The 26608-nt window shown below is 43.4% G+C and overlaps 1 protein-coding gene across 4 annotated transcripts in view; it reads right to left on the minus strand.

Annotated features, from left to right (window-relative positions):
- The window catches only part of LOC103474971 (protein FAM184A), a 45070-nt gene extending 18669 nt beyond the window's left edge, over positions 1-26401 (minus strand). For 2 of the 4 annotated variants that reach the window (XM_081616190.1, XM_081616193.1), the window contains exons 1-12: positions 26009-26401; positions 21402-21479; positions 19804-19938; positions 19606-19704; positions 17028-17234; positions 16379-16552; positions 16126-16287; positions 14922-15057; positions 14041-14222; positions 13769-13954; positions 3467-3589; positions 3230-3391 (exon numbers count right to left, since the gene is read on the minus strand). In XM_081616190.1, the coding sequence (XP_081472316.1) occupies positions 3230-3391; positions 3467-3589; positions 13769-13954; positions 14041-14222; positions 14922-15057; positions 16126-16287; positions 16379-16552; positions 17028-17234; positions 19606-19704; positions 19804-19938; positions 21402-21479; positions 26009-26176 (1812 nt within the window). In that variant the 5' untranslated portion in view covers positions 26177-26401. The remainder of the gene's footprint in view (positions 1-3229; positions 3392-3466; positions 3590-13768; positions 13955-14040; positions 14223-14921; positions 15058-16125; positions 16288-16378; positions 16553-17027; positions 17235-19605; positions 19705-19803; positions 19939-21401; positions 21480-26008) is intronic. The other 2 variants (XM_008426285.3, XM_081616197.1) reach the window with 2 other exon arrangements.
- Positions 26402-26608: the final 207 nt, after the last annotated feature.

Raw genomic sequence — 26608 nt, forward strand, 5'->3', positions numbered from 1 at the left:
TTGCTGCGTCTAAATAAGGGTTAGCAGGTCTCAGATGTTTGCTTTTCCTATATAAAATGCCACTTTTAGGATAAAGAAAAAGACATAAAAAGAGAAAATCATAGCAGTGAGGCTTGAAAATGACTCTTTCTGCATAGAGTCACTATATGTTTGGAGAGAGTCCATTATGGAGTCATGATGACGTCATCTCTGTGTGCTTGTTGTTTTTCTTCCCCTTTTCCACGAGCTCAGATGTTTTAAGTTAAACTAGTTCTTTATCATGATTGGACACGTTTGCAGAGTTATTCCAGCAATTAATAATGCATAGTCATTTTATTTTCCAGAAAAGCTTTTCCCACTCCAGAGTTTGTGTATTTACATTTGTCATCACTAAAACCATTGCTGCAATTATGCATATGTTCAATTTCCCCCACCCATTTCTTACTTAAAAAGGTCGTTAGCTTAATAACTCCTCTGACAACACCATCGGAGCAGTAATTAAGCCAAAATTGCACAAAAATATATATATGTACATTTTGCATTTAAGATAAAAAAAAAGCCCTTGTTTCTCTGTGAATAAGTTCTGCAGATGCATCTTTTGCTACACTGGTCAAGAGAACACTAAAGGAATTCTATGATTTTGCAAGGAATAAAATTATTTATTTATTTATTAGGTAAAACTGAAGTGGAAACACTTTTTTCACGTTACACAAGTCACGTGATCAACAACAGGAAGTAGTTGGAGGATGATGTTTTTTAATGACTTGTTGCGTGAACAAACTTATTCACGTGGAATTTTAATTGCATTTCTCACTTAATGGAAACAACATAATTGCAAAATTTTGTTTTTGTTTTTCGACATTAGTGAAACATTACAAAGTTTTGTGTACATTTGTAATGAAAACGCAGCTACTGTCAGCATCCAAGCCAATCACTTTAGTTGTCTTAGGACCAAGGGGATTCAAATTAAAAAATAAAATACATAATGTGATGAACATCACTATACGTAAAGGTGATAAAAATAAAAAATAGAAAACTTGCGGACTTTTTTGGCTTCTTTTTCAGTTCGTCCTACCGAACCAACCAGCTTTAGTCCCCACAAAACAAAGCGTGTTCTAATTTTAAAGTAAATCTGGCCCCAGTCGATTTTGTGCTTTTGTCTAAAGCAAAATGAGCTAAAAAGCGAATAAAAGGTAAAATCCTGCATTCAGCTCTGCCAAATCCGTTCCTTTATATAGACACAGGCACTATTAAGACAGAAAAGCAGACCACTGCAATTTCAGCTAATTATTGCTTCTCATTTCATCTCTCCCTCTTCATTCTCTCCGTTGCAATCCACGTCTCCCTCATTTACTTTTTCATTCAAGCAGCAGGAAAATTATTATAATGGAGTAAAAACGCACTATGGTATCGATGGTCAGAATTAGCATTAAAATATACAGTCTGTCCTCCGTAAGCAGCATGTTGCACACTACATATATGCTCACAGTGTTCGCACCGACAGAGTTCCTTTCAGACATGCGACCACTCAACTCATAATAGCTTCATCATCATTATCCCACAGCTGGCCTTCAGCGCAGCACTTGTTTCCTTCATTTCCTCCCGTTCTGCTCTCCAAATGCGTTTCAGTCCTCCCGTTTCGCCGCTTTTCAGTCCCCTCTTTTTCGCATCTGAGAGTCGAGAAACTTCCCCTTCCCATCCTCTGCGAACTCGCTGAACGTCTGCGACGCGAAGTTTAAATCGAATCAGCGGGAGAGGGGGTAAGGAGAGGTTAAAGGAAGCGGCGCGCTTCTCGAGAGTTAGAGGGTGCAAGTCCTGGTCAACATTTGTTGGATTAAACTTGACAAAAAACTACACAAATAACTCATGCAACAGTAAACTATTATTAATTCATCCCTATGCAACTTGCACAGAATGTCCACTTTATTAAATGTTTCTGATCGTCAGATTAATTTTAGCAGCAGAAAGTTTTTCTAATATCTTGCAGCCCGGCTTTTTACAAAATATTACTACGTTTGCAACAATTATGCATCTATAATATGATTATAGATGCAAGAAAGAGGTATAAGCGAATAACTGGTGCTACAAATATTTTATTAGTCTGCTTCTATTGCTTTCAAATCTGAAGGTGGGATTTGGTGAGGCAAAGGAAAGAAGAAGGGAAGAGAGAAGGAAAGAAGGAAAAGAGAGACAATGGAAGGAAAGGAAGGAAAAAGGACGCAGTGATGCTCTGAAATAAAGGAAGTAGGAAGGAATGAAAATGAAAGAAAATAAATTACACAAGTCTTTTTGCACACTATTATTATTTTCCATACTTATCAAGATCTGGAAGATATTTAACATATTTAGCAGCGATTGTACAAAACACAGTTTGAGATTCACAAAAGCTTCATCCTGTTTTAGTGGAAGAATCTCTGCTGATGTTTCATGTGAGAAAGATGCAGCCACAGGAGACTTTAGAGGTCAGGACTGGAGAGATTTCTCAAATTTTCTTAGTGGAAAATCCCGTTTATAGGATTGTTCCAGTGGATTTCTCCTTCTATGAACTCCAAATCACAGATATCCAAGTGTGGCACTTTGAAATAACAATATATTTATTTGTCTGCTGTTGAAGAAATGTAAAACCTTTACATGTTATTGATTATCCTGAGCTTGTAGGTCCAAATATTGATCCAATAGAGCAACACATTTTACGTACGTGTGCAGAGAAAACCAGAATCACACTAAACAGAGTTAGAACAAGTTACATTAAAAAAAATACTTTAGGAGTATTCTTATTACGTTGTTCTTTTTACTTTTACTTTAGGAATTTTGTTATAAAGTATCGCTACTCTTACTTGAGTAAAATGATTGTGGTTATTGTAAATGGATATACAAATAAATGTATTTATTTATTTTATATTGTGGTCTGTCTGATTCTGTAATTTTTAAATATTAAATGACTAATGTTTTGATCAGCCTTTTTACCAAATACTTTTTTTTTTTACTCTTATATGTGTAATTTCTTGGATGACTCCTTTTTTACTCTTACTTAAGTACAATTTTTGTGAACTTTACCCACTTCTGATATTAAAATGTTAATTTAAATGTTACTTTGCAACTTGATGTAGTATGGCGGCCTGGCAGCTGTTCGGCATTATGCGTGATATAAAAATAAAATTTTCTGATGTACATATACATAAGAATAGCAAAAGTGAGTAAAAAGCATGAAAATCGGGAACGTCTGGAGGACTGTGCCGCCAACGCTCACCTGTAGGTCAGTGAGCAGGTTGCTGGTCTCTCGCACGCGGCCTCTGGTTGCGTCCAGCTCTATCCGCAGCTTCTCCTGGGTTTCTTTCAGGCAGCTTATCTGCGTCTGAGCCGAATTCAGGTTCTGCTCCCCCTCCCTCACGATCTCCTGCAGGTGGGACACCTGAGGAGGAACCGGCGGCGGAGGTTACCGCATCGTCACAGGGAAAGTGTCGGACGCATATGAATCATTTCCCACCTCCTGATTGGCCATGTTGAGTTTGGCCGTGAGCTCCTCCTTTAAGTTGTCCAGTTGTTGCTGAAGGCGATCTCTCTGCTCCTCTAAGGACAGACGTTTAATCTCAAACTCCTGGCTCATTTTCTGGACAGAAGAGAAAAGAAAAAATAGAAGAACAAGAAGCAGTGAGATTTAGATGAATCGCCCCTGATTGGAGAGTTTCATTCATCATCCTGATAGAATTTATCAGCTGCCTGCACAGACGGTGAAGGCTTGGTGGACCGTTTACCCTTCAATAAACTAAAAATAAAATCTACACAGAAAAAAAAAACAAAAAAAACCCCAGCAGATTTAATAAGCTGCCCCTACTGTAAATCCCATTTGTGACGTGGTATGGCGGCCTGGCAGCTGTTCGGCACGGCAGAGCGTTACTGGATGCGGAGGAGACACATGACTTGTCATTTACACTTTAAAAGGCCGTCTGGTGGAAGCGACCACTCGGTTTAATCCTTCAAGCCGAAGCATCAAATCCTTTTCCGGGCCACTCGGAATTTCTCTTGTGAAAATCTCCTCCTCACATCTGCTTCTCGCCGTTTCTTATTTACTCCTGGTGATTCATCCACGTATGCTGCTTTATAAAAGCGCACAAAGCCTTTCTGTGCTCTGCTAACGCCGCAACAGAGGCTTTGCAGAAGCGGGTATTTCCTCTTTCCTTCGGATACTATTAATTAAACTGAATTCGTGTCGTTACATATTTATGAGCGCGTGTAAAACCCGTTATCCCGACGATGCTATTCGTGTCATTTCTGCTGTATTTGCTCTTCCTTAATGTGTTTTCTTGCATGGATTCATTGAAGCAGATGCGACATTATGCATAAAAATCGACTGCAAACTGCCGCCTTAGATCCACCTTGACTTCCCCCCTCCAACTAGACAAAGCGACCGGCAAAACAGGCGTTTCCATCTGGGTGTTTTATTGCGCAATTTGAAATCCCTGAAAGTCTGCAGCCTCAGCTGGATAAATATCGATTCGGCGAGTAATTTACAAACACGGCTAACGCTCTGAATCGTGAAGGTGTGACCGCAGGAGTATTCCTGTCGGTAATGTGGACTAACCGCAAAGCGAGAGCTCATTTCATGCAGGCCAGATGGGAGCGGAGCAGAAATCTCTACCACAAGTGACAACAGAGGCTCTTGTCTTAAGCTCATGTATATTAATGTGCATATACTTGAGCGTGCATGTCAAAATACTTGCCCCCTAGCAAGTTTCACCTCAGCTACATGCTCTTTGTAGCTTCTTGCATCATTTTGACAAGGGACTAATTCATTGAAATGCATGGGTGTCCTTGCACAGGCCTTGTTTCAAAGCGGAGCGCTCAAATTTTCAACACGGCTAAGTCCTGCTCTGTGTGACGGCGGCTGCAGAAGCTTAATGTCCATTTATCATATTTTAGAAAACCAGAGTTAAATCTCAATCTGCTTTTCCATTTGGTTTGAAAATGGATAACAGGCATTTAAATAAAAATTCGGTGGCTGTAATACACTTGGAGCATAAGAGGTAAGAAAAACAGATGTAGCAAATGAGCTAAATGCAGAAGAAGAACTTCAACTTCATTTCCAGAAACGTTAATTCACAGCCACAGGACGGCTCTTTATCCATGAGCTGCCATCTGATTTTTAGCACCTAACATTTGTTTGGTAACTTTGGAGGAGCAGGAGAAATCCACAGCTCAGCTCGGAGAAAATGTTAAGTTAAAATACTTTTACAAAGCTTGGCACATTTTATGTTCCTGATTCCAGTAGATTAATGATAAAGAAACACTGTTAAATGAAACTGTCAGGGTCTGTTTGTCCTCCCCTTTTCCTAGTTTCTTAGTTTGTTTTCCTTTAGTTAGTTTTATTTCCACCTGTCCCTGGAACCACCACTTCTCAAGACATCCAGCAGATGTCACCCATGCTCCACCCCTGAGAAGTGTCCTGGTTCAACCCGGACACACACCTGCAGCTGGTTTAGAGGGCGTGGACCTGCGATATAAGCAGCAGCTACACTCCGTCTCACCGCCTGAGTGTTTGCCTACCACGGTAACCAGCGTTCCAGAAAGAGGCCTTCTGTGATTACTCTCGTCTAACCCTTGTTGTCTCCCTCGCCAGATTCTCCCGCCGTCTTCTAGTTGTTTCCCGGAAACCAGCTGCCCCCGCATTCGTGTAAGTCTGTCTCCCCGCTGTGGATCACCTCCCTCCTGTGTGATTTCCCGACGCTGCCGGTGTTCCCGGTCAGACGCCACTCCCTGTGTGTGTGTGCGTGATCTCCCCTCGTCGATCCCTCCCCGGGATTTCCCCTTCGGGACGCAACGGGCCAGGAGGCCCACGCCCGAACTTCCCGGAGGACCGCCTGGACGGATCAGGCTCCAGGCCGTGCCCGACATCAGAGCTAAGCATCGCTCGTCAACGGACTCTCGGCTCGCGCTCCGCTTCGCCCCTAATACCTCCACGCCAAGTAAGCTCACCTCAGTCATTTCCTGGAGAAACTCCGCTGAGTTCCCGCTAACCCTGCTTTTTCCCGTTGGCAGTAGAAGAACCGGTCCGCCGATTCGGCTTCGCCACCAGCTCCCTGATCCTTCAATAAACATTATTGTTTCTGACTCGCTCTGTCTGACTGTGTTCTTGCATGTGGGTTCGCAACCTTAAAACCGACATGACAGAACACTCAGGCCAGTTCGGAACCTCAGCAGACGCAATCAGACGGGCGCTGTCCGAACAACACGCGCTAGTCCAGTCACATGACTCCGCATTACGGGAGTTAGCTAGTCGTCAAGCCGAGACTAACGATAAACTAACAGAATTAACCACTTTCCTACGGAATTCAGTTCAGCAGGCTCCCAGCTCTCAACCTTCCCCGACAGTGGCTCCGGATCCACCAGCCCGCTCCATGTTTTCGGACGTCCGACCCTCAGCGCCAGAGAAATTTTCAGGTGACGTCCGGAAGGTCAAGGGGTTTATTCTCCAATGCAATATCATCTTTAATCATTCACCGCAGAGTTTTTTGCATGACAGTGCTAAGATTTCCTACGTGTTATCCCTGTTGACGGGTCGAGCCCTAGAGTGGGCCGAAGCCCGGTTTTCTTCAGCCTCTAACTATGGGTGTACCTTCCCCGAGTTTTTGAAGGAGTTACAGCAGGTGTTTTGTCAAGAGGCTGAGAAGACTTCAGCCTCCCGTGAACTACACGGATTGAAGCAAGGCCAGAAGACTGTGTCAGACTTTGCCATCGATTTTAGAATCTTGGCCGCTGCTTCAGGCTGGAACCCTGCTGCGCTTAAAAGCGCATTCTTTCATGGGTTAAATGAGCAGATAAAGGACCAACTGGCTACTCTAGATGAACCAGAGTCTCTGGATGAATTTATTAACTTGGCCATAAGATTAGACAACCGGATTCGGTCAAGGATGAGTGAGCGATCCCGCCGCACCGCCCTTCCGCGCTCCGCACAGGTCAGTAACCAGTCGACTGTCCAACCTCCACCCACCTTTCCCTCATCTACAGGACCAGAACCCATGCAACTGGGACACGCTAAGCTAACCCCAGAGGAGCGGCAGAGGAGGATGCGCTCCCGGCTTTGCCTTTACTGTGGTGAACCCAATCATGTAATCGCTAACTGTCCAATACGTTTAAACCCGCAGGTCCGGCAGTAAGGACGGGGAGACTGCCGGAGACTACAGCAGTAAGATCTCGCTTCATCATCCCTGTCTCCATAATCATTAACGAACCATATTCTTTATCAGCCCTCATTGACTCAGGGTGTGAACAGAACCTCATTAATTCAGACATCGTCGAGCAACTGTCTATTGAAATCGAGCCGCTTCCAGTTCCTCTCCGGGTATCAGCCCTCAACGGAGGGAACCTGCCACAGATCACCCATCAAACCAAGCCAGTGCGTCTACTCACTTCAGGTAATCACACAGAAGAGATTACTTTCCTCGTGTTTCCTGCCGCCAGTGCCTCCATCATCCTTGGTTTCGACTGGTTATACAAGCACAACCCGCACATAGACTGGGCCGAGACCAAGATTGAGTCGTGGTCCACAAAGTGTCACAGTACCTGCCTTCATTCCGCCTTTCCAGTCGTCACTACGCCTACAGAGCCAGCTGAGATCGACCCATCTGACGTCTCCTCCATTCCCCGTGAGTACCATGATCTAGCTCCTGTTTTCAGTAAGGACAAAGCCCTGTCTCTGCCACCCCACAGACCGTATGACTGTGCCATCGATCTACTGCCTGGCGCCCCATTACCCAACAGTAAGCTATATAACATCTCTAGAGCAGAAAGGCAAACCATGGAGGAGTACATAAACAAGTCTCTAGCTGCAGGGATTATCCGCACCTCATCCTCTCCCCTCGGAGCAGGGTTCTTCTTCGTGGGGAAAAAGGATGGCTCTCTCCGGCCCTGTATTGACTACCGTGGACTCAACCAGATCACCATCAAGAATAAGTACCCGTTGCCATTATTATCCTCAGCCTTTGAGCCCGTCCAAGAAGCAACCATATTCACAAAACTAGATCTCAGGAACGCTTACCACCTCCTTCGCATAAGGGAGGGTGATGAGTGGAAGACGGCGTTTAAAACCCCCATGGGCCACTATGAATATTTGGTCATGCCGTTTGGGTTGTCTAACGCACCTGCTTTCTTCCAGGCCCTGGTGAACGACGTCCTGAGGGATCTCATCAATGTCTTTGTGTTCATCTACCTGGATGATATCCTGATATATTCCAAATCCCTCGCGGAGCACAAACAACATGTCCGTCTGGTTCTCCAACGCCTTCTGGAGAATAAGCTGTATGTAAAAGCGGAAAAGTGTGAGTTTCACCGCCCTTCAGTAACCTTCCTAGGGTACATCCTCGAAAGGGACAGGTTAGAGCATCCGAGGACAAGATCAAGGCAGTACTCGACTGGCCTAAACCCGAAAACCGCAAACAACTACAGCGCTTTTTGGGGTTTGCAAACTTCTACAGGAGGTTCATACGCAATTACAGTCAGACTGCTTCACCCCTCACCGCTCTCACTTCCAGCAAGAGAGAATACGTCTGGACCCCTCAAGCGGAGGCCGCCTTCGAGGAGCTCAAGTCCCGGTTTGCACACGCTCCCATTCTGGTCCAGCCTGACCCCAAGAAGCAATTCATTCTGGAAGTTGACGCCTCCGACACCGGGGTCGGCGCGGTTCTTTCCCAGATGTCTACCCACGACCATAAGCTCCATCCATGCGCTTTCTTTTCCCGTAGACTCTCACCAGCTGAGAGGAATTATGACGTGGGCGACAGAGAGCTTCTCGCGATTAAACTCGCCTTGGAGGAGTGGCGCCACTGGCTGGAGGGCGCCGAACACCCCGTACTGGTCTGGACCGATCACAAGAACCTGACATACTTGCAAGCAGCCAAGAAATCCAATCCCCGCCAGTCTCGTTGGTCTCTGTTCTTTTCTCGATTTAACCTATCACATTTCGCCCAGGTTCAAGGAATGTTAAACCCGATGCTCTATCTCGAGTCTATTCCCCAGATGACGCTGAGGTGGTCCCAGCTCCCATCCTGCCTCCCAGTTGCACCGTGGGAATGGTCACCTGGGAGATCGAAGACATCGTCCATCAAGCTCAGCAAACAGAACCAGCCCCAGAGTCCTGCCCACCGGGTAAGGTGTATGTTCCGTCCTCTGTCCGATCCCGTTTTCTCCAGTGGATACACAATTCTAAGTTCTCAGGTCACCCCGGCGTTAGCCGCACGATTGGGCTAATAAACAGACGGTTTTGGTGGGCCTCCGTACACAAAGATGTCAAGGAGTTTGTTTCAGCCTGCCCAATCTGTGCCCGGAACAAGTCATCCAATCAACCCCCCGCAGGACTCCTACAACCACTACCCATACCTAAGCGCCCTTGGTCCCACGTGGCCATAGATTTCGTTACCGGACTCCCAACCAGTAAAGGTATGACCACCATCCTCACCATCGTCGACCGTTTCTCCAAGGCATGTCACCTTGTTCCCCTACGTAAGCTGCCCACGGCTGCCCAGACTGCCCTGTTATTAATTAAACATGTCTTTAAACTACATGGCATCCCGCAGGAAATCCTCTCGGATCGCGGCCCCAGTTCATATCACAGGTCTGGCGTCAGTTCTGCTCGGCTCTGGGGGCTAAGGTATCCCTCACTTCTGGCTACCATCCACAAACCAATGGCCAGACAGAACGTATGAACCAAGAGCTAGAGACGACTCTGCGATGCCTGACCTCCACGAACCCCAACGATTGGGCCCAATACCTCCCATGGGTCGAGTATGCACATAACAGCCACATTTCTGCAGCCACAGGTCTCTCTCCGTTTGAAGTGGTCCTGGGTTACCAACCACCACTCCTCCCCTCTGACGAGGAGAACCTCTCGATCACGTCGGTACAACACCACATCCGACGAAGCCATAAGATTTGGAAGGACACCATCACTGCCCTCAACAACACCTCCGCTACCAATAAACGCCTGGCTGACCGTCGTAGAACCCCTGCACCTGCTTATATAGTGGGACAAAAGGTATGGTTGTCCACACACAACATTCCCCTCAAGTCTATGTCTAGAAAGTTGTCTCCAAGGTTCATTGGCCCCTTTGAAGTGCTGGCAGTCATTAGCCCCTCAGCTGTACGCCTCCGCCTTCCCCCGTCTCTGCGTGTCCACCCAACCTTCCACGTTTCCCAAATTAAGCCAGTGCTCTCCAGTGAACTTTGCCCTCCGGCCGAACCCCCTCCACCCGCCCGGGTCATCGATGGCCATCCGGCCTTCTCCGTCCGCCGGATTGTCGCCACTCGGCGACGAGGTCGGGGTCACCAGTTCCTTGTCGACTGGGAGGGTTATGGTCCTGAGGAACGTTCCTGGGTTCCGGGATCATTCATTTTAGACCCCTCCCTTATTAGAGACTTTAGGGACTCCCAGACCCCGTCCTCTGTTCGGCCGCCAGGTGGCGTCCGTTGAGGGGGGGGTACTGTCAGGGTCTGTTTGTCCTCCCCTTTTCCTAGTTTCTTAGTTTGTTTTCCTTTAGTTAGTTTTATTTCCACCTGTCCCTGGAACCACCACTTCTCAAGACATCCAGCAGATGTCACCCATGCTCCACCCCTGAGAAGTGTCCTGGTTCAACCCGGACACACACCTGCAGCTGGTTTAGAGGGCGTGGACCTGCGATATAAGCAGCAGCTACACTCCGTCTCACCGCCTGAGTGTTTGCCTACCACGGTAACCAGCGTTCCAGAAAGAGGCCTTCTGTGATTACTCTCGTCTAACCCTTGTTGTCTCCCTCGCCAGATTCTCCCGCCGTCTTCTAGTTGTTTCCCGGAAACCAGCTGCCCCCGCATTCGTGTAAGTCTGTCTCCCCGCTGTGGATCACCTCCCTCCTGTGTGATTTCCCGACGCTGCCGGTGTTCCCGGTCAGACGCAACTCCCTGTGTGTGTGTGTGCGTGATCTCCCCTCGTCGATCCCTCCCCGGGATTTCCCCTTCGGGACGCAACGGGCCAGGAGGCCCACGCCCGAACTTCCCGGAGGACCGCCTGGACGGATCAGGCTCCAGGCCGTGCCCGACATCAGAGCTAAGCATCGCTCGTCAACGGACTCTCGGCTCGCGCTCCGCTTCGCCCCTAATACCTCCACGCCAAGTAAGCTCACCTCAGTCATTTCCTGGAGAAACTCCGCTGAGTTCCCGCTAACCCTGCTTTCTCCCGTTGGCAGTAGAAGAACCGGTCCGCCGATTCGGCTTCGCCACCAGCTCCCTGATCCTTCAATAAACATTATTGTTTCTGACTCGCTCTGTCTGACTGTGTTCTTGCATGTGGGTTCGCAACCTTAAAACCGACATGACAGAAACGGTACGGAGAGTAAGAACATCTACAGCTTCTTGCACTGCGATTTATCCTAACCCAGTTTAAATCTGATCTCCACTTATAAAACAAACAAAACTTCTTCTTGTGTCTAGATTAGCGGTTCTCAACATGGGCGGTACCGCCCCCCAGGGGGCGTTCAGAGGACGGCAGGGGGCGCTGGCGGACATTTTTACAAAGCGGGGGCGCTGGGATGCCTTTGGGGGCGTTTAGTCGAAGGTAAACTTTACACCTTAAATGCACAACAATGCCAGTTTAGACTTTGAGCAACTTGGTAAAACTGTCTTGTGTAACATTAAACCATGCTTGGCTGCAACTGTATCGATGGCAGCTCTTCTTCTATTCAGTGTTTGTCAGCTTCTGTTGGCTTCTTGGCGCAGCTCCGTTCTCCTGCTACTGGTAGCTAAAATCACGATACCCTCACTGCGTATCCCTCTGAAAAATGAACCCATTTAAATCAGGAAATCCCTCCACGGTGCCGTAAGTGGTCCGGTATGAAAGGGGGATGATAGAACAACACAGCACTTTAAAATTTCAATAACCAGAATGCAGAAATTGTTTCCGTTGTTTTAAAAGGTTTATATCAGTCTGCCTTTCCCCCATCGATACGTTTCCCGACCGCCCTGCAACATAGGGGGTTAAAAAAAAGACGTTCACATTGCGCAAAACTCTGAAACAGGAGAAGCGGGACATAAAACGGAGCGACGAACTAGATGTGAATTATGGCATAAAAACAGAGAATCCGACGCTGAACAGTGAAAAAATCAACACATGATGTGAAACACATCATGTGTTGATTAGGCAGCGCAGCAGGTGATGAGATTACTGATGGTGAGCGTCAATAAATGATAAAACAATAAATGATAAAATAAATCTAGCAACAGGAAAGAAACTAAAGTGGACATAGCAATAAACCAAGAGAGGATAATACTAATCAAATGAAACTAAATGGAAATGAATGAAGAACAAAATGTAAAAATAAACTAAGAAACTAAAGTAAATACAGAGGAATAAACTTGTATGGCAAGACCTTTGGAACAATAATTAATACAGAGGACTGTATGGCAAGAATAAACAGACACTATTTCCAGATAAAAGATAAAATAATATTGATAAAGTGTCATGGGTTTGTTGAGACCACATCTAGTACTGAGAATAAATATATCTTACAGACCATAACAGTAAATAACTTATCACTTATTTATGTTTTTAATTAGAATTGATATATTTATTTCTTCAATATTATTTTTCATGTCAATATTAATGTCATGAGGCTGATGACTCCATGACACTTTCAATCTGACTCATTAGGATTTGATTAAGAACCAGATTTGTTCTTTGTAATTCAATTTTGTTGCTCTCTGTTGTAAACAAACTTAGTTCACCTCAATTTATTCCTACAATACAAAGAAAAAGAAAAATTCTGGTAAATGTATAATGGTGTATTCAGAGAGAAACATGAAATGCAATAAGAGTACAAAAGCGGACTGACAACAGCTGAGACTGATCTTGTCTTCTTTATGAGAGATCAGATTAAACAGCAAAGAAAAAAAAAATCAGCGTCCATGTTCCAGTGCTGGTAGAAAAAGAAAAAAAAGGACACTGTCACGGTAAATGGTCCAGGTTAAATTAATTTAACCTGCATAATGTGATCAGTAGTTCTTCCTGCTCCTCCAGCAGAGAGGACATTTGTATTCCTCTCACGCAGTCACTTTAAACTGTGAGACACAAAGGAGGAAGAATGCGAAGGGCGGGGGAGAGACGGAGAGAGGGAAGGACGATGGAACTGATGACAGGGTGAAAGACGCAGCAGGAAACAAATGGAGGCTGATGCGGTTTTTCAAGCTTTAGCCTTAATGTTGACCCAATTATATGTGTGCAGCCGGCTGACGGTTTTGCTCAGTTCCTGGAACAGATCGGAACGATGTGAAGGGAAAATGGAACGGCTGCGCAACACGACTTATTGTTTTAAATCACATTCAAATTCACACCACTTTAAACGTTCTCGTTTTTTTTGGAAGGTTACAAAAAACAAACTGGATTTGGATTTTCTATGACGGAACAACAGGAAGCAGAGCGCAACTGCGAAGGGGAAGAAAAATAATGAATGGTTTTCATATTTTTGCATGCATTTGCATTTATCACCCTTGAATTCATACTTTGTAGAGTGTTTGCGTTTAAATGCAATTACAGCTGCAAGTCTTTTGGGTTTTGCTGCATGATAAACAAGGCTAAATACGCTTTCCACATTTTGCTGCAAACAAGAATTTGATTTGGCTACTAACGATTCCCATGTACTCTGTGTTGTTCTATCACATAACCAGTAAAATGCGGTAACATTTGGAAAGTGAACGTTACTAAGTGTGTGAATACTTTAGCCAAGCACAAATGAATTTAGATCTTTTGTGTCTCAATACATATCAGCCTCACCGTAACAAGAAGTTTCTTCTCATCCTCCTTCTCCTGCTGGGCCTCCTCCCTCAGCGCCTGGTGCTTCTCCTCCAGCTCCTCCAGTGCTCGGACCTGAGCCTCCTTAAAGTGCAGCGTCTCCTCATCGTAGTGAGCCCTCACTCTGGACAGCTCCTTCTCATAGCCCTGATGCTCCTCCCGAAGAGACTGATGCACAGAGAAAGAAGTTATCCGTTTGAACGTTCAGTTCTCTCCATCTGTCTCTTGCAGCGGCGGACGGAGAAAGGTCGTACCTGCTCCAGTTTGAGCACCTGCTGCTTGTGCTGGTCGCTGGCGGCCTGGCTCTGGTTCAGCAGTGCTTCCCTCTCCTCCTCCAGCCGGCCGATCTTCTCCTTGAGGCGACTTTGCTCCTGGTCCAAGTTCCTGATGGTCGCCTCATGAGCCATCTGGGTGGCCTGCAAGGAACCAATCTGACCTGGAAACATCAGAGTCAAAAACCAGAATCAGACACCAGACCATAACAAATCATTTCAGCTGCATGGCTTTCCTGTGGTGCCCTTCAGATATCTGGTTTGGGATCTGTTACCTCATACTTATACTCCCAAATTATACTTCTAAATTGCAAGTAATCATAATTAGCCCTGTGGTTTGAGCAGCATCTTTATTTTCCCCTCTAGTTTGTGTGTCTTATCCAATAAAACCAGATATTTTCCAACTCTAACATTTATTTTAATTAGGGATGCATGCACTGATACACTTGTTCTTACTTCTGACATCGATACCGATATCTGAGGATCAGTATCGGCCGATACCGATTTGATACAGAAAAACAACTGAATCTCTGACTTTAATGCCTTTTCAAATGCATTCCTACATGTAACGCCAGGTTTGTTTGATCTAAGCTGATAGGTTGCCATGGATACAGATCAGCTCTGTGCTTATAGGAAACTAAAAGCGAATAATGTGTCTAGAGCGGCAGTTAAGTCATCTCAGCAAAACTGTGTAGGATTATATGGCGCAGCTAAAGTATTTAGAGTATTGATTCAAAACTTAACCATTTATTCATGATGTCAACCTTTAAATGAGGAACCTGAAAAAAAAACCCAGTACTCATCCTGGACAAAATTTCATGAGCATTCCAGACTCAGAAACCTATTTCAGAGTCACGTCTTACTGGCTTTGTGGAGGATTTCTGTGGCCTGCTGCTGCACCCGTTCCCTGCTGCTCTCCAGTTCATACTCTGTGTCCTTCAGCTGCATCACCCAGATTTCTCCATCCTGGATGGCTTCTTCCAGCTGCTTGTGCAGGTTCTGTAACACACACACACACACTCGTGATGCTACCATTCGAGCCTCTCCTGTGCGCACGAGCCTGCAGCTCTGTCAGAGCACACTACATTACCTTTCCTCCTGCTCGAAAACAGATTCCACCCCGAGGCTTTTACTTCTGCCTTTGTTCTCAGCAGTGGTTTTTCATTCAATTTAACCCACTTTCACCAGAGTGTAACCAGACAAAGGGGGATTCTTGCACAATTTTATGCATTTTTGATGTGAAATGACAACCTAATTGAGCCTGGAATGGAAAATACTCACGATATTGCAAACATATCTGAGTGTCTGTACAGTGTCTGTAAAAGTGTTTATACATCTTAAAGATTTTAGCAGTTTTTCACACTAAAAGAACCAAATTCAATCTGTTTCACTGGGTTTTATTGTTGCTATCATTTACTGTTTCTATACTTGGCGTTTCATTCATACATGTTGCTTTTATTTTGATTGGTCCAGATGCTCTAGCTGCTGAAAATCAATCCATTTTGCCTCTTGCAATACATTTGTCAACACAAATTGTGCATTATTGTGAAGAGAGAAGAAAATAAAACATGGTTTCAAAGTTTTTTGAAAGTTGAGTTTCTTTTCTCTCTCTGTCTTTTTTGAAAGTTGAGTTTCTTTTCTCTGTCTATCTTTTATTCAGTCTTCTTTGTGGAGTCTGCCAAAGATCCTCAGTTGGATTTAAGCCGGTGATTTGACTAGTTTGTTCTAATACATAAAAAGGAAATCTTCAAACAAACAACTCCGGTGCTTCACAGCTTAAGGACATTAAAACTTGCAAAAATAGAAAAGCTCCAGCTTTTACTGTGGAAACTTAATTATTTTTTTACAACACCTAACAAAAACCACCGCCTCTTTTTTAAGCCTTTTGAAGTCTCTTAACACATTTTTCTGCATGGCTCGCTGTAAACTACAAACTGACCTGTTGTAGCTTTGTTCCAAAATTGCTTCTTTAGCCACAATTTCACAAAGACCATAACCTGTTTGGCAAAAGGAGCTGCACATGTCTGGTTAGTGCAGATTAAATATGATTTGTTCATTTTGACAAACCTTAATGGTTCCCTCTGCGTTGGCCAGCGATGTCTGCAGCCTGTTGGTCTTGTCCCGGTTCTCCCGGGCCTCCTCCTGAGCTTTCTGCAGCTCGCTCCTCAGCTTGGACAGCGACCGCTGCAGCGCTGCCTCCTGAGCCTGGAACTCCTTCCGCAGTTCCACCTAAATCAGAGCAGAGACGTATTAAACACGGCCAAAAAAGAAGAAAAATCAGTTGGGTTTTTTTTTTTTTTTTTTAGTTTTGCCCCGTCACCTCCGTCCTTTTCCAAGCCAGCAGGTTCTCTGTGGTCAGCTGGTGCGTCCGCCTCATGGCCTCCAGCTCGCGCTCGTAATACTCCTGAGCCTTGGCCAGCTTGGCCTCGTACTCCTCCACCAGACGGACCTTATCCTTCGTCAACTCCTCCACCCTCTCCATCAAAGCCTCCACCTACACACACGGAGTGGGAGAAGTGGAAAGAAAATCTGTTTGTTGTACTCCGGCGTGCCAGTAGCTCCAGGCTGCCAGAATGCAATCGGAGATTTGCTGCAACTAAACCGGAAAACATTTGAGGTCTGCCCACTGTTTTATTTCCGCCTAAATGCTTTTTAAGGCATGTGATAAAACGAGGCGAGATAAGAAAAATGGAATGACATGCATAAAAACGAAAGGTCTATGATCAAAATTACAACCACTTTTAGTTGAAATTATGTTCGTAAACCAACAACAGCACCAGTAACACTGTCGTTTTTTTTTTTTTTTTTTCAGTTTTCATTTAAAAACAAAAGAAAAAAAATCCTCAAAAACAGCAATTCCAGGTAAGTAATAACTAAGCGTAGGATCTTCGGACTGAGCCAAGCCAATCAAGAATGTGGCTCCTTATAACTGCACACCTCGCTTCCTGTGTCTCATAGTCGTGGCCCACCTCTTGTCTATGCAGCTCGGCCAGTTTCTCCTGGTCCTCGGCAGAGGTGGCGCTGTGGTTCTGCTGGTTGTTGCGGAGCTCCTCCACCTCGTGTCGGTGGGTGGCCCTCAGCTCGTCCAGCGCTCGCCGCTTATCTGCCTCAAACTGGGCCTGAGCCTGGCTGAACACCCGAAGCTTCTCCTCAAAATCGCGACGCATCTCTTCCACCTATTGAAACCACGAAACATGATCTATTCTGTTTGGACTGTCACTGACGACCAAGAGAAACAAGAAGGTTAAAGCCCTCTGTGGGCCGTGAGTGCATGCAGGGTCCTCAGAGTTCACAGCGCTCGAGCTTTTCCACAATTTCCCCAGATTGAAACCATAAAACTGTGCTAATGCTTTTCTTGAGACATTTGTCAGTATTGACAAGCTGAACGACAACCATAAACATACAGCCAGAGATACAATGAAATAGTTTAAATCAGAGTATATTTATGCGCTAGAATGGCCTAGTCAAAGTAAAAACCAAAAAGTCAAAGCATCAGTGGAAAAACTGGAAAATAGATGTTCGTAGATGTTCTCCATCCAATCTGACTAAGTTTGAGTCAAAAACTTTCAATCTCCAGATGTGCAAAGCTGAGAGTACGAAAGATTGCAGCAAAAGATGATTCTACAAAGTATTGACTTTGTAGGGCTGAATACTATGTAGATTTTGCACATTTTCATGTTCAAAATCCAGTTTTAGTCCTTTATAATGATTTCAAAATACAAAAAGGAAGAAACAGAAGTAAGAAAATAAACAGAAAGGAAGAAAGGGTACAAGAAAAAGGGCACAGAGAGGCACAGGGAAGGAGAGAAATTACAGATTGAAGGGAGGTAGGGCACAAGGAAGGAAGGATGAAAAAAGGAAAAAAGGACAGATGGAACAGAGGTAGGAAGAGAGAAACAGGATAGAAAGACAACAAAGGAACTAAATAAAAACTTAAAAATGAATGAACAAGAGGAAGAACATAACCAAGGAATCGAGAAAGGAAGGATGAAAGAAAGGACACAACATTTAGACAAGTGAATAGGGAATATAGTGTGGGAATCCAAATACTTTTCCAAAATGTATTTCTTTTTCCACACTTATCAAGACCAAAAGAATAGACTTCCAGTCTAGAAACTCTGAGTACTGCACTTTCTCACATCTTTTGTTTGCAAAAAAATTAATAAATAAATAAAATTGTTATGTGGTATATTGTTTAGTCACAACACATGAAATCCTACAAAACAAAACGTCATTGAAGTTTTGGAAAAAGAGGGAAAGTTCAAGCGGTGTGACACATTTTGAAAGCTGCTCCGTGGCCCTACCTGCTGCCTTCAAGATCTAAATGAAAAACATGTAAAAATATAACGTGTGATGTAATGCTTGGTGACCCGAGCAGGCTGGTTCCGGTTCATGAAGTACAAGACGAACACTGCTGCCAATGCAGTGACAGTGAACTGAGCCTATTCAGCCTCACTGGAATACAGTTAAATCTTCCATTTATTCCAATTGTCATCAGACCAAACAATATGACTGTTTTGCAGGTGGCGTGATATGATATATGATATGATGTGATAGTTCTTGCTTTTTATCCTCGTCCACTTTTGTGCAATTTTCACAACCAGTCATCAGTCTCAACTAGTTTCTCTTTTTTAAGTTGCTGGAGTAAATGAATCCAAAACAAACTTCCACTTCCTGCCTGACGTATTGTGTAAACAAACGCTCTGAAAATTATGCAAATTTGCTCAAAGCGACAGTTCAGTTTTAGGAGTCATAAAAATAATTTAAAAAAAAAAAGAAAGAGGAATCAAGCAGCAAAGGGAGAGATCAAAACGGCCTGGGATATGCCATGCTTGTTTTCTGGGGCACTTATGTTTCTTTACTGACTTTTGGCTCTTAAGTAGTTAAAATATTCCATTAAGGGTTACATGTTACATAATGGCTCATTAGGACTTTTGAAAATACAGGAAGTAAAGTGTGGAACAGCATGACTTCTTTTTTTTATTACTTTCTCCCTGATTATTAGTAAATATTTGAAGTTATCTTAACTTGATAGAGACCAAACAACATTTGTCAATTACAAATCCTTCTTTTAAAGCAGTTTTTAGGTACTATTCTAATTTCCTGGATGCGTGAATTTGGGGTTTTTATCAACTGTAAGCCATAAACACCGAACTAAGAGAAATAAATGTGTCACGTTGTATGTAAGGAATCGATATTTTATGACCTTTTTCTTTTTGAATCAATGACATTCTAGTTTATAATTATCACCGGCAGTCAGTTTGTTTACACATCTTTACCAGCAGAGCCAATGAAAGTTAGTGGTGCTATTTCTGCAAACCAAAGAGTTGGCACTCTGTGCAATAACAGCTCCTCTTTGTACAATTTGTGCATTTTTTCTTTCTTTTTGTTGCTAATTCAAAGCTGCTGCTGGAATGTACTTGCGTGATTACTCAACCTTAGCATTGCTATAATTTTTAAGCGTAAATAACATGGCATAAATCCTTTTTCGCACTTTGCAGTCTCAAAGTTTCAGTACGTTCTTGAGTCTTCTTTAAAAGGCCGTACCTCTCTGCTCATGGAAACCACTCTCTGGGTATGCTGGGCCTCGGTGCAGAGCTGCGAGTCCTCCATCCTCTGCCTGTACATCTCAAACTCTGCCAAGGCCTGGCGATAAAAAAAAAAAAGAGAGATTAGCCGAAGTAACGTACATGAGCATGAAAGTTTATGTATGCGAAGCCGTAGACGCCGGCGGCGTTCTGTGACCTGTCTCTTCATGTGGTCGTGCAGTTCCACAGATTCCTCCAGACTGGCCAGCCGCCGCCTCAGGTCCGCTTCGTCCGCCATTTTGCTCTTGTACTGCATAATTTTGTCTCTGGTTTCTGTCACTATGTGTTGGACCTGAGCAAAAGCAAACGGAATTTGCTTTGACGTAGCTGGCGCAACTCAAAGAAAAAAAATTGGGCAATAAGAAATAAATATAATTAAAGAAGCAACGCGCAGGACTTGTCGCCTTAATGAAATGTTTGCAGCGGAGAAAAGCCTCTTCTTGAAAACATAGAAGTTTCAGAACAAATTACATAAACACCATATTTCATGGTGAACTTGGGAGTAAATCCTAATAAAAACGAACATTTAAACAACTCTCAAAAAGCCTTAGCTTCTGCACTCCCTTAATAAAACTGAAGTGTTTGAGGCAAACCACTGCAGACAGTCGCCTGTGTGTTTCATTTTATTGGCTTAGGGTTGATTCTGGACTCTCTACACTGATAAAATGAGATTTATGAGTGAACAGTCATACAGAGGAAGATGTTACTGCAGCTATTGTGTTGTAGTAGGTGACATTTAAACAAAACGCCTGAGGCAATATGAGCTGAACTGCATGCTCCGTCAGAACTGGCTAGTATCTGGAACAGCTTGTGATTGAATCCAAGATAAATTACTTCCATTTGAAAGTAAACTAAAAAAAAAAAAAAACTGAGACAGCATGATGCTGCCACCACCATGTTTCACTGTCTTCACTGTCGATATAATCTTTCGCTGATAATAGCAGATATTTGGTGACAATAACGTTTAGGAATTGTGGTACGAAAGTTCTGGCTTCCAGACAAAAACAATATTTTTTTACCTTATATTTTAATTACAGTCTCAATATCATAATTAGCTTGTTTTATATAGATTAATTTCTTTATATCAGTATCTATAAGATAGCTCTCAAGCTTGTTTTCTTGTGATAACTGTTTCAAAAACTCACAATTTTAAGATGTCATGATTCTAATGCTCAAGTATTTGAAATCACACATTAACATATTTAATGTAACCAGGAAATGTTTAGTAATTCTGAATGTTTCCATTATTGTCCAATAATTTGCTGTCATGTATTCAACAAAAATATAAATCCAGCATTCAAAGAGCTAAGACTTTCTCTACAAACACAAAAGGCCTCTCTCAAATATTGTTCAATCTTTGTTAGTGATAATCCATCCACCTCACAGGTGTGGCGTATCAAGATGCTGATTACAACACGTTACAGAAATGTCAAGCAGAGCTGCTGTTCATAAATTAAATATTCATTTCTCTACCACAAGCCGCCTGCGCCACTGACAAATAAGTAAAAATAACTTTTGTTTCTCAAAAGTCGAATTAAAATGAATCCCAGCAGGTACAGACAACTCTCGCTTTCCATATATCTTTTATTCATAAAGTGGCTCCAAATGACTCAACTTTTGAGTAATTCAATATTTGAAAGTTACAGTTCTGTAAAATAACAGACACACACACGCACATGCACGCACACACACACACACACACACACACCCACGCACGCACGCACACACACAAACAGAGGAGACTGGAAAGTTTACCTCGTCCTCGTGGGCTTCTTTCAGAGACTCGATTTCCTCCTCGTGTTCGTCGTTTTTGGTGTTGAGCGCATAAATTACCTAGAGGCAGAAGGAGATGACAGCATGGATATGGGAACGAAAGCTCTTATTAACAGCTTCAATATAGGATCGATAGATGTACGGAGAAAGAGAGGGAGGGGAAAAAAGAAGATCAACTGTGCAAAAATCAATACCAATAACATCAGTGAAAGAGGCAAACATGTTCCAGACTGTAGGCAGACAAAGCTTTGCCTCACTAAGTGATGTAAAATAAAACCCAACATTTTTCCCTGAGTTTCTCTCCATTCCTTTTGGAAAAAATGTGGACTTTTCACAACCAATCAGATTGACGCGACTCAATCAATTCAACATCATAATATGACAAAACATGAGGAGAAATTCGTCCCCAGCACAAGCTCCACTATGGATGTAGGATATCCCCTCCTCTTCCTGCTGCACTTTCCACACGCAGGCTTAAGTGAATAACATCTTGTCAGTCATGCTTGCGCTCGCTCTCAGGAATATAAGCAGGTTTTTATGAGTGCTGGAGGTAAATGATATGCAGAAGCTTTAAAACGCTTAAGCCCCAGCAAATTGAAGCCCCGGGAGAGCAGCTAATGTTCGGTCACGGTCAGCTGAAAAGCGGACCTGTCGGAACCGGACGGTCCAAAATTTGCTCCAGTAACAGGTGAAGTTAAAAAGGGTTTCACTTGAACATACTGTACGCCATGCATTAGACAGGCTTGTGATGTCCTCCAGAGAAGAAAGATGAATGACTTTCTGACATTTAACGCCATTTTTAAATCGACGTGGCAGTTTCTGAGACGAAGCAATACATCAATACTTTGACGTGTAATCGCTTTTGAAGAAACGTTCGCAAGTTTTCCATCCAGATCTAAAGTCTCTAATGAATGAAAACAACATGCTGACACCAGACGGGTGCCATCTTTCAACCTGTAACGCTACATCGCTGTAGGTTATAAACACATGTCGTTACTTTTAGGTATCTACTTTATGATCATTCATTTTTTTCCCTGTCGTTTAAGGTGTTTGAGGACTTGCAAAAAGGTCCAAAGAAAACATCTTTACCTCTACAGTCTTAAAGAGACAGAAAGCAGTGAATCAACAGCCTATAAACTTTTACACATATACTCTCAGCATCCAGAGCAGACAGATTTCTGCTGATGAGGATTTCCTGCTCGAATGTTCTTCTTCAGTGGTGAATGGTGGATCGGCTCAGTAGAGGAACTAAAGGTGGATTTTCTCCTCTGGTTGACTCAGAGCTCGGATTCCCAGCATTGAGTCACCCATGGAAATGTTCCTTCAATTATACATGATTATTTTAATGACGGTGGCGTGCCTGCTGCTTTCATCTCCTGCTCCTCACTCTCCCCGTGCTTTTATCCTTTTATCTCTCCCTCTTTTTGTTCTTTATCTCTCTCTCTCTAGCCTCTCTTTCTACTTTGTTTCACCATCTCAGAGGAATGGAGACACCTTGCAGTAGTGTTTGGGCTAAAGCTGGCTTTGCATAAATATTCTCCCGCAATCTCTCAATTCAAGTGCAATTAAATCCTGTTAGAGAGTGAAATATATTCCTGATAAACGCCGCTCAACAAATAATCATTTGGCAGAGCCGTCAAACATCCCCTGCTATCCTAAACTCCGCTGTTGACTGAACTCGTTATCGTGAGCTCAGACATCGATGTAGCGGAAGAGGTCAATGTGAATATAGAAAACCATTTGGATTCGTGCTCTGGACTTCATTTTTTTGAGCAAACGTTCATCTTGTCCTTAAATGTAATTGAGAAAAAAGCACAAAAGAATGGAAACAATTATGTTCTGAAAGAAATTCTCCTTGGAACAAAGAAGAAGAGTTGTCTGAAAAACTATCATATCCACCATACTGGAACCAAATCTGATTTCACAGTATCTGTCAGACACACCTCATCTTTCCCTCTAGGTGAAAACAACCGTGATGAAAGTGGCAGCTGGAGAAAAGGTCATGGTATTTGGTTTATGAAGACAATGCCAGTGAGTTTTTTCCACATCTCTCTAATAAACATAAATCAGAAACTTTGTTTTTCCATTTTGGCTGGAGTTTCGACAGGAAACGTGTCATCAGAGGCTTAAAACATCAAACATTTTTCCTGGGGAATACGACTCAAAGCGTCCAAAGTCCAGCTCGGACGCAGTGCCTCGTGATTTCTTTGCGTATATTTTAGTAGAAAAATCCCCAAGAAATGACAGAAACTGGCAGACAGAGGACTGAGATTTTGTATTTTCATCCCCATCTGGTGCTGACTGACACATTGGTAATGGAGTACGTCAAGGCTCAGCAATCTTTTCAATTTGAAGAGCTACAATTGTCGTCACTGCTATGAAATAAAATTTGCCCGGTGATGCAAGAGGAATTTAAAATTAAGCACTAAATGAAATGTTTAAATATGAAAAGTAATAAAATTAAACTAAAACTGACATCTGTTTTCAGATTTTTGAAAAAACAAAACAAAACAAAAAAAAAAAACAGTCATGTAACTTTTAGAGAGAAAAACTGATCAAAACAGATAGCTTTGTGATATAAATTTCTCAATAGGAAGGCTTCAGAGTGCTTTTTAATATATTATGACATTACAAATCAACTAGGCCTCTCATTAAAAGCAGCAAAAAGCAGCCGATAGCATATTCCCATCCAATGTGTCGATAATAAATTGGATTTAGCGTCGTGCTACTTTTATCAGGATCTAGATGTCAAGTACAGAGCTGTTCTGCGCAGGATGGATGAGGCTGAATAAGGAAAATGACAACAGCTCACTGAGGAGGGAGGCTTCTGAGGCCACAGTCAGCGGGTTATTGATTGAGCTCGAGAGAAATGGCACAAATGTCGAAGAGAACAACTGCAGCATGTGGCTCTACTGTAACTCTACGTCTGTGCGCTCATTGTTTTCAGAGGATTAACATCATATTCAGTAATTAAAGGATTAATGAAAGTCCCTTTCTCAGGGGGAGATGCCTGTTGGTCCGATGTTTTCATGCACCAGATCATGGACATTTTTTGTTACATACAGCAAACTTCTGACACTAAAAGCGCTTTCAGACTGAAATGCATCACATAGCGAATCAAGAACTTCTCCAAAATGTTGCTTTCTGCCCGGCAGACAGCAGATAATACTGTTGTCCAGTATTTTAAAACCTTCAGCTCAAGACGCAGCATGTCCCACTTTGCTGCTCCAGTGGAAACCACAGCTGCAAGCCAGCCACTGAGGTGAGCAAAACCTAGATATGAAGTTGAAAGACGTGGACAAAAGCTGAAAAACAGAAATCTTCATTGAGATTTCAGTTTTTGCCATAACTGGGCATCCCCTACCATGAAAAATCAAACTCACTCTGGGAATTGTGAGTGTAAAACAGAAATAAAACGTCCCAATACATGGAAAGTAATTCATGTGGTCGTGTGACGACATTGCTGCTTCATGATCTGAATAATTTGTTGTTATTTCTAAATAAAAAATCTGAAGAGGACCATCTTCCGATGGTCTTAAGCTCACCTAATTCAAAACACAACAAGTCCAACAGAATGTTTTTTAAAGTGGCCTAGTCAAAGCCCAAACTTAAATCTGCTGTGGCGTGTGATCAAGTAGAACACTCAAGCCCAAAAATCATTCAATGTGACTAAATGAAAGCAATTCTGCAACGAACAGGAGTAAATCTGTCAGTTCTTTTACTGAAAATGAAGCAACTTGAGAAGTTTATTATTAAGGATTTTAATCAGTTGGAGGCTTTTCCAAGTTGAACTTCCTTTTAACTCTTTGGAAACTCGTGGAAAGCATCCAGACAAGAAGCGATGTTAGTCCCAACATCATCACACAAGTGTCAATTTTCATTTTTTTGTGCCGCTACCCCGACACTAATCCTTGATCGTCATCCCCATGCCCGCTCCGGGTTTATAATATCACCGTAACTGTTATGTAAAACTCCCGTTTTCTACTCCTGCTCTTGTGTCTCCTGGTGCAATGCCATCACACCAGGAGCCCTGAAGCTCTAAACGGAGCTGCCACCTTGAATCTCATACTATCCCTGCATCCGCCAACGGTTTTTCAGGTGGAGACAACAAAGAAGCAGCACAGCTGAGCCCCTGCAGCCCCTCCATTGATTACATAATTCAGATCGGTCCTCCTGGCTTTGGAGGAGAACCACACACAGGTTAAACAGGGATATGGCAGCAGCTGAAGTCACAAGAAATATTTGCATCAATGGTTTATTGACTATGTGGAACGTGATTAGAGTAAACTATGATGTGCACAAATTTAGGTTTACTCCTGCATTGTGTTGCACCAATTTCAAAATTAACAAATAGACTGCCAATTAAAATCTCAATCTTATTCGTGAAGAAGCTTAATGCAGAAACATGGAAATATGCTTTTAAAACTGATGCATATCGCAGAGTTATGATGTTTACATAGCTTCATAACTGTAGAAGACCATGTTTACAAATAGTATTGCATCCCACATACTCCATCTACATCCCCACCTGCTCTAAATGACTTAACCACTACACCCTACGTCATCCATTCACTTCCACACACACACACCTTTGTTAGCTGGGCGATCTTCTTGCTCATCTTCAGATGCAGGTCTGGGGTGTATTCCAGCGTTAAGCTCCCGTCGTAAAACATGCCGGACCCTGTTGGAGACTGGGTGTATTTGCTGTTGCTAGTCGAGGTGTTGTACGGAGGCTGCCAGCCTGCCCCCGTCGCCATTTTCGCCGGGAATAAAGCCAAGTGCGACGGTGTGAATTATAGTAAGATGGAGCGGGAGCCGCCACACGCGTCCAGTCCTCCCATTGTTGTCGCGTATGCGGAGATAATCTTTCTGCTTCACAGAGGAGGAAACGAGCTCGGGACGGGCAGAGCGGCGCGAGACCGCTCCGTCTCACGCATCCTCAGCGGGCGCGAGCGGCTGGAGTGATGAGAGGGAGGCGGAGACGCGCGCCAGATGCTGGTCCAATAGCGCGCGCTCAAGGCCAGATGACTTACATCAAAACAAAGCATTTTGAAAAATATATTTCCCACTTCGTTTATGGGCTAAAAGACAAAATAGTAAAGCCAAAAGCTAAAAACAATAAAAATCCAATCTTGTTTTAAGAAAAACACTTTTCGTCAAAAACAAAAATAGCAAATAGATACAATTTT

Source organism: Poecilia reticulata, chromosome 2 (genome assembly GCF_904066995.2).
Source record: "Poecilia reticulata chromosome 2, P_reticulata-male-v2, whole genome shotgun sequence".
NCBI classification, from domain to species: Eukaryota; Metazoa; Chordata; class Actinopteri; order Cyprinodontiformes; family Poeciliidae; genus Poecilia; species Poecilia reticulata.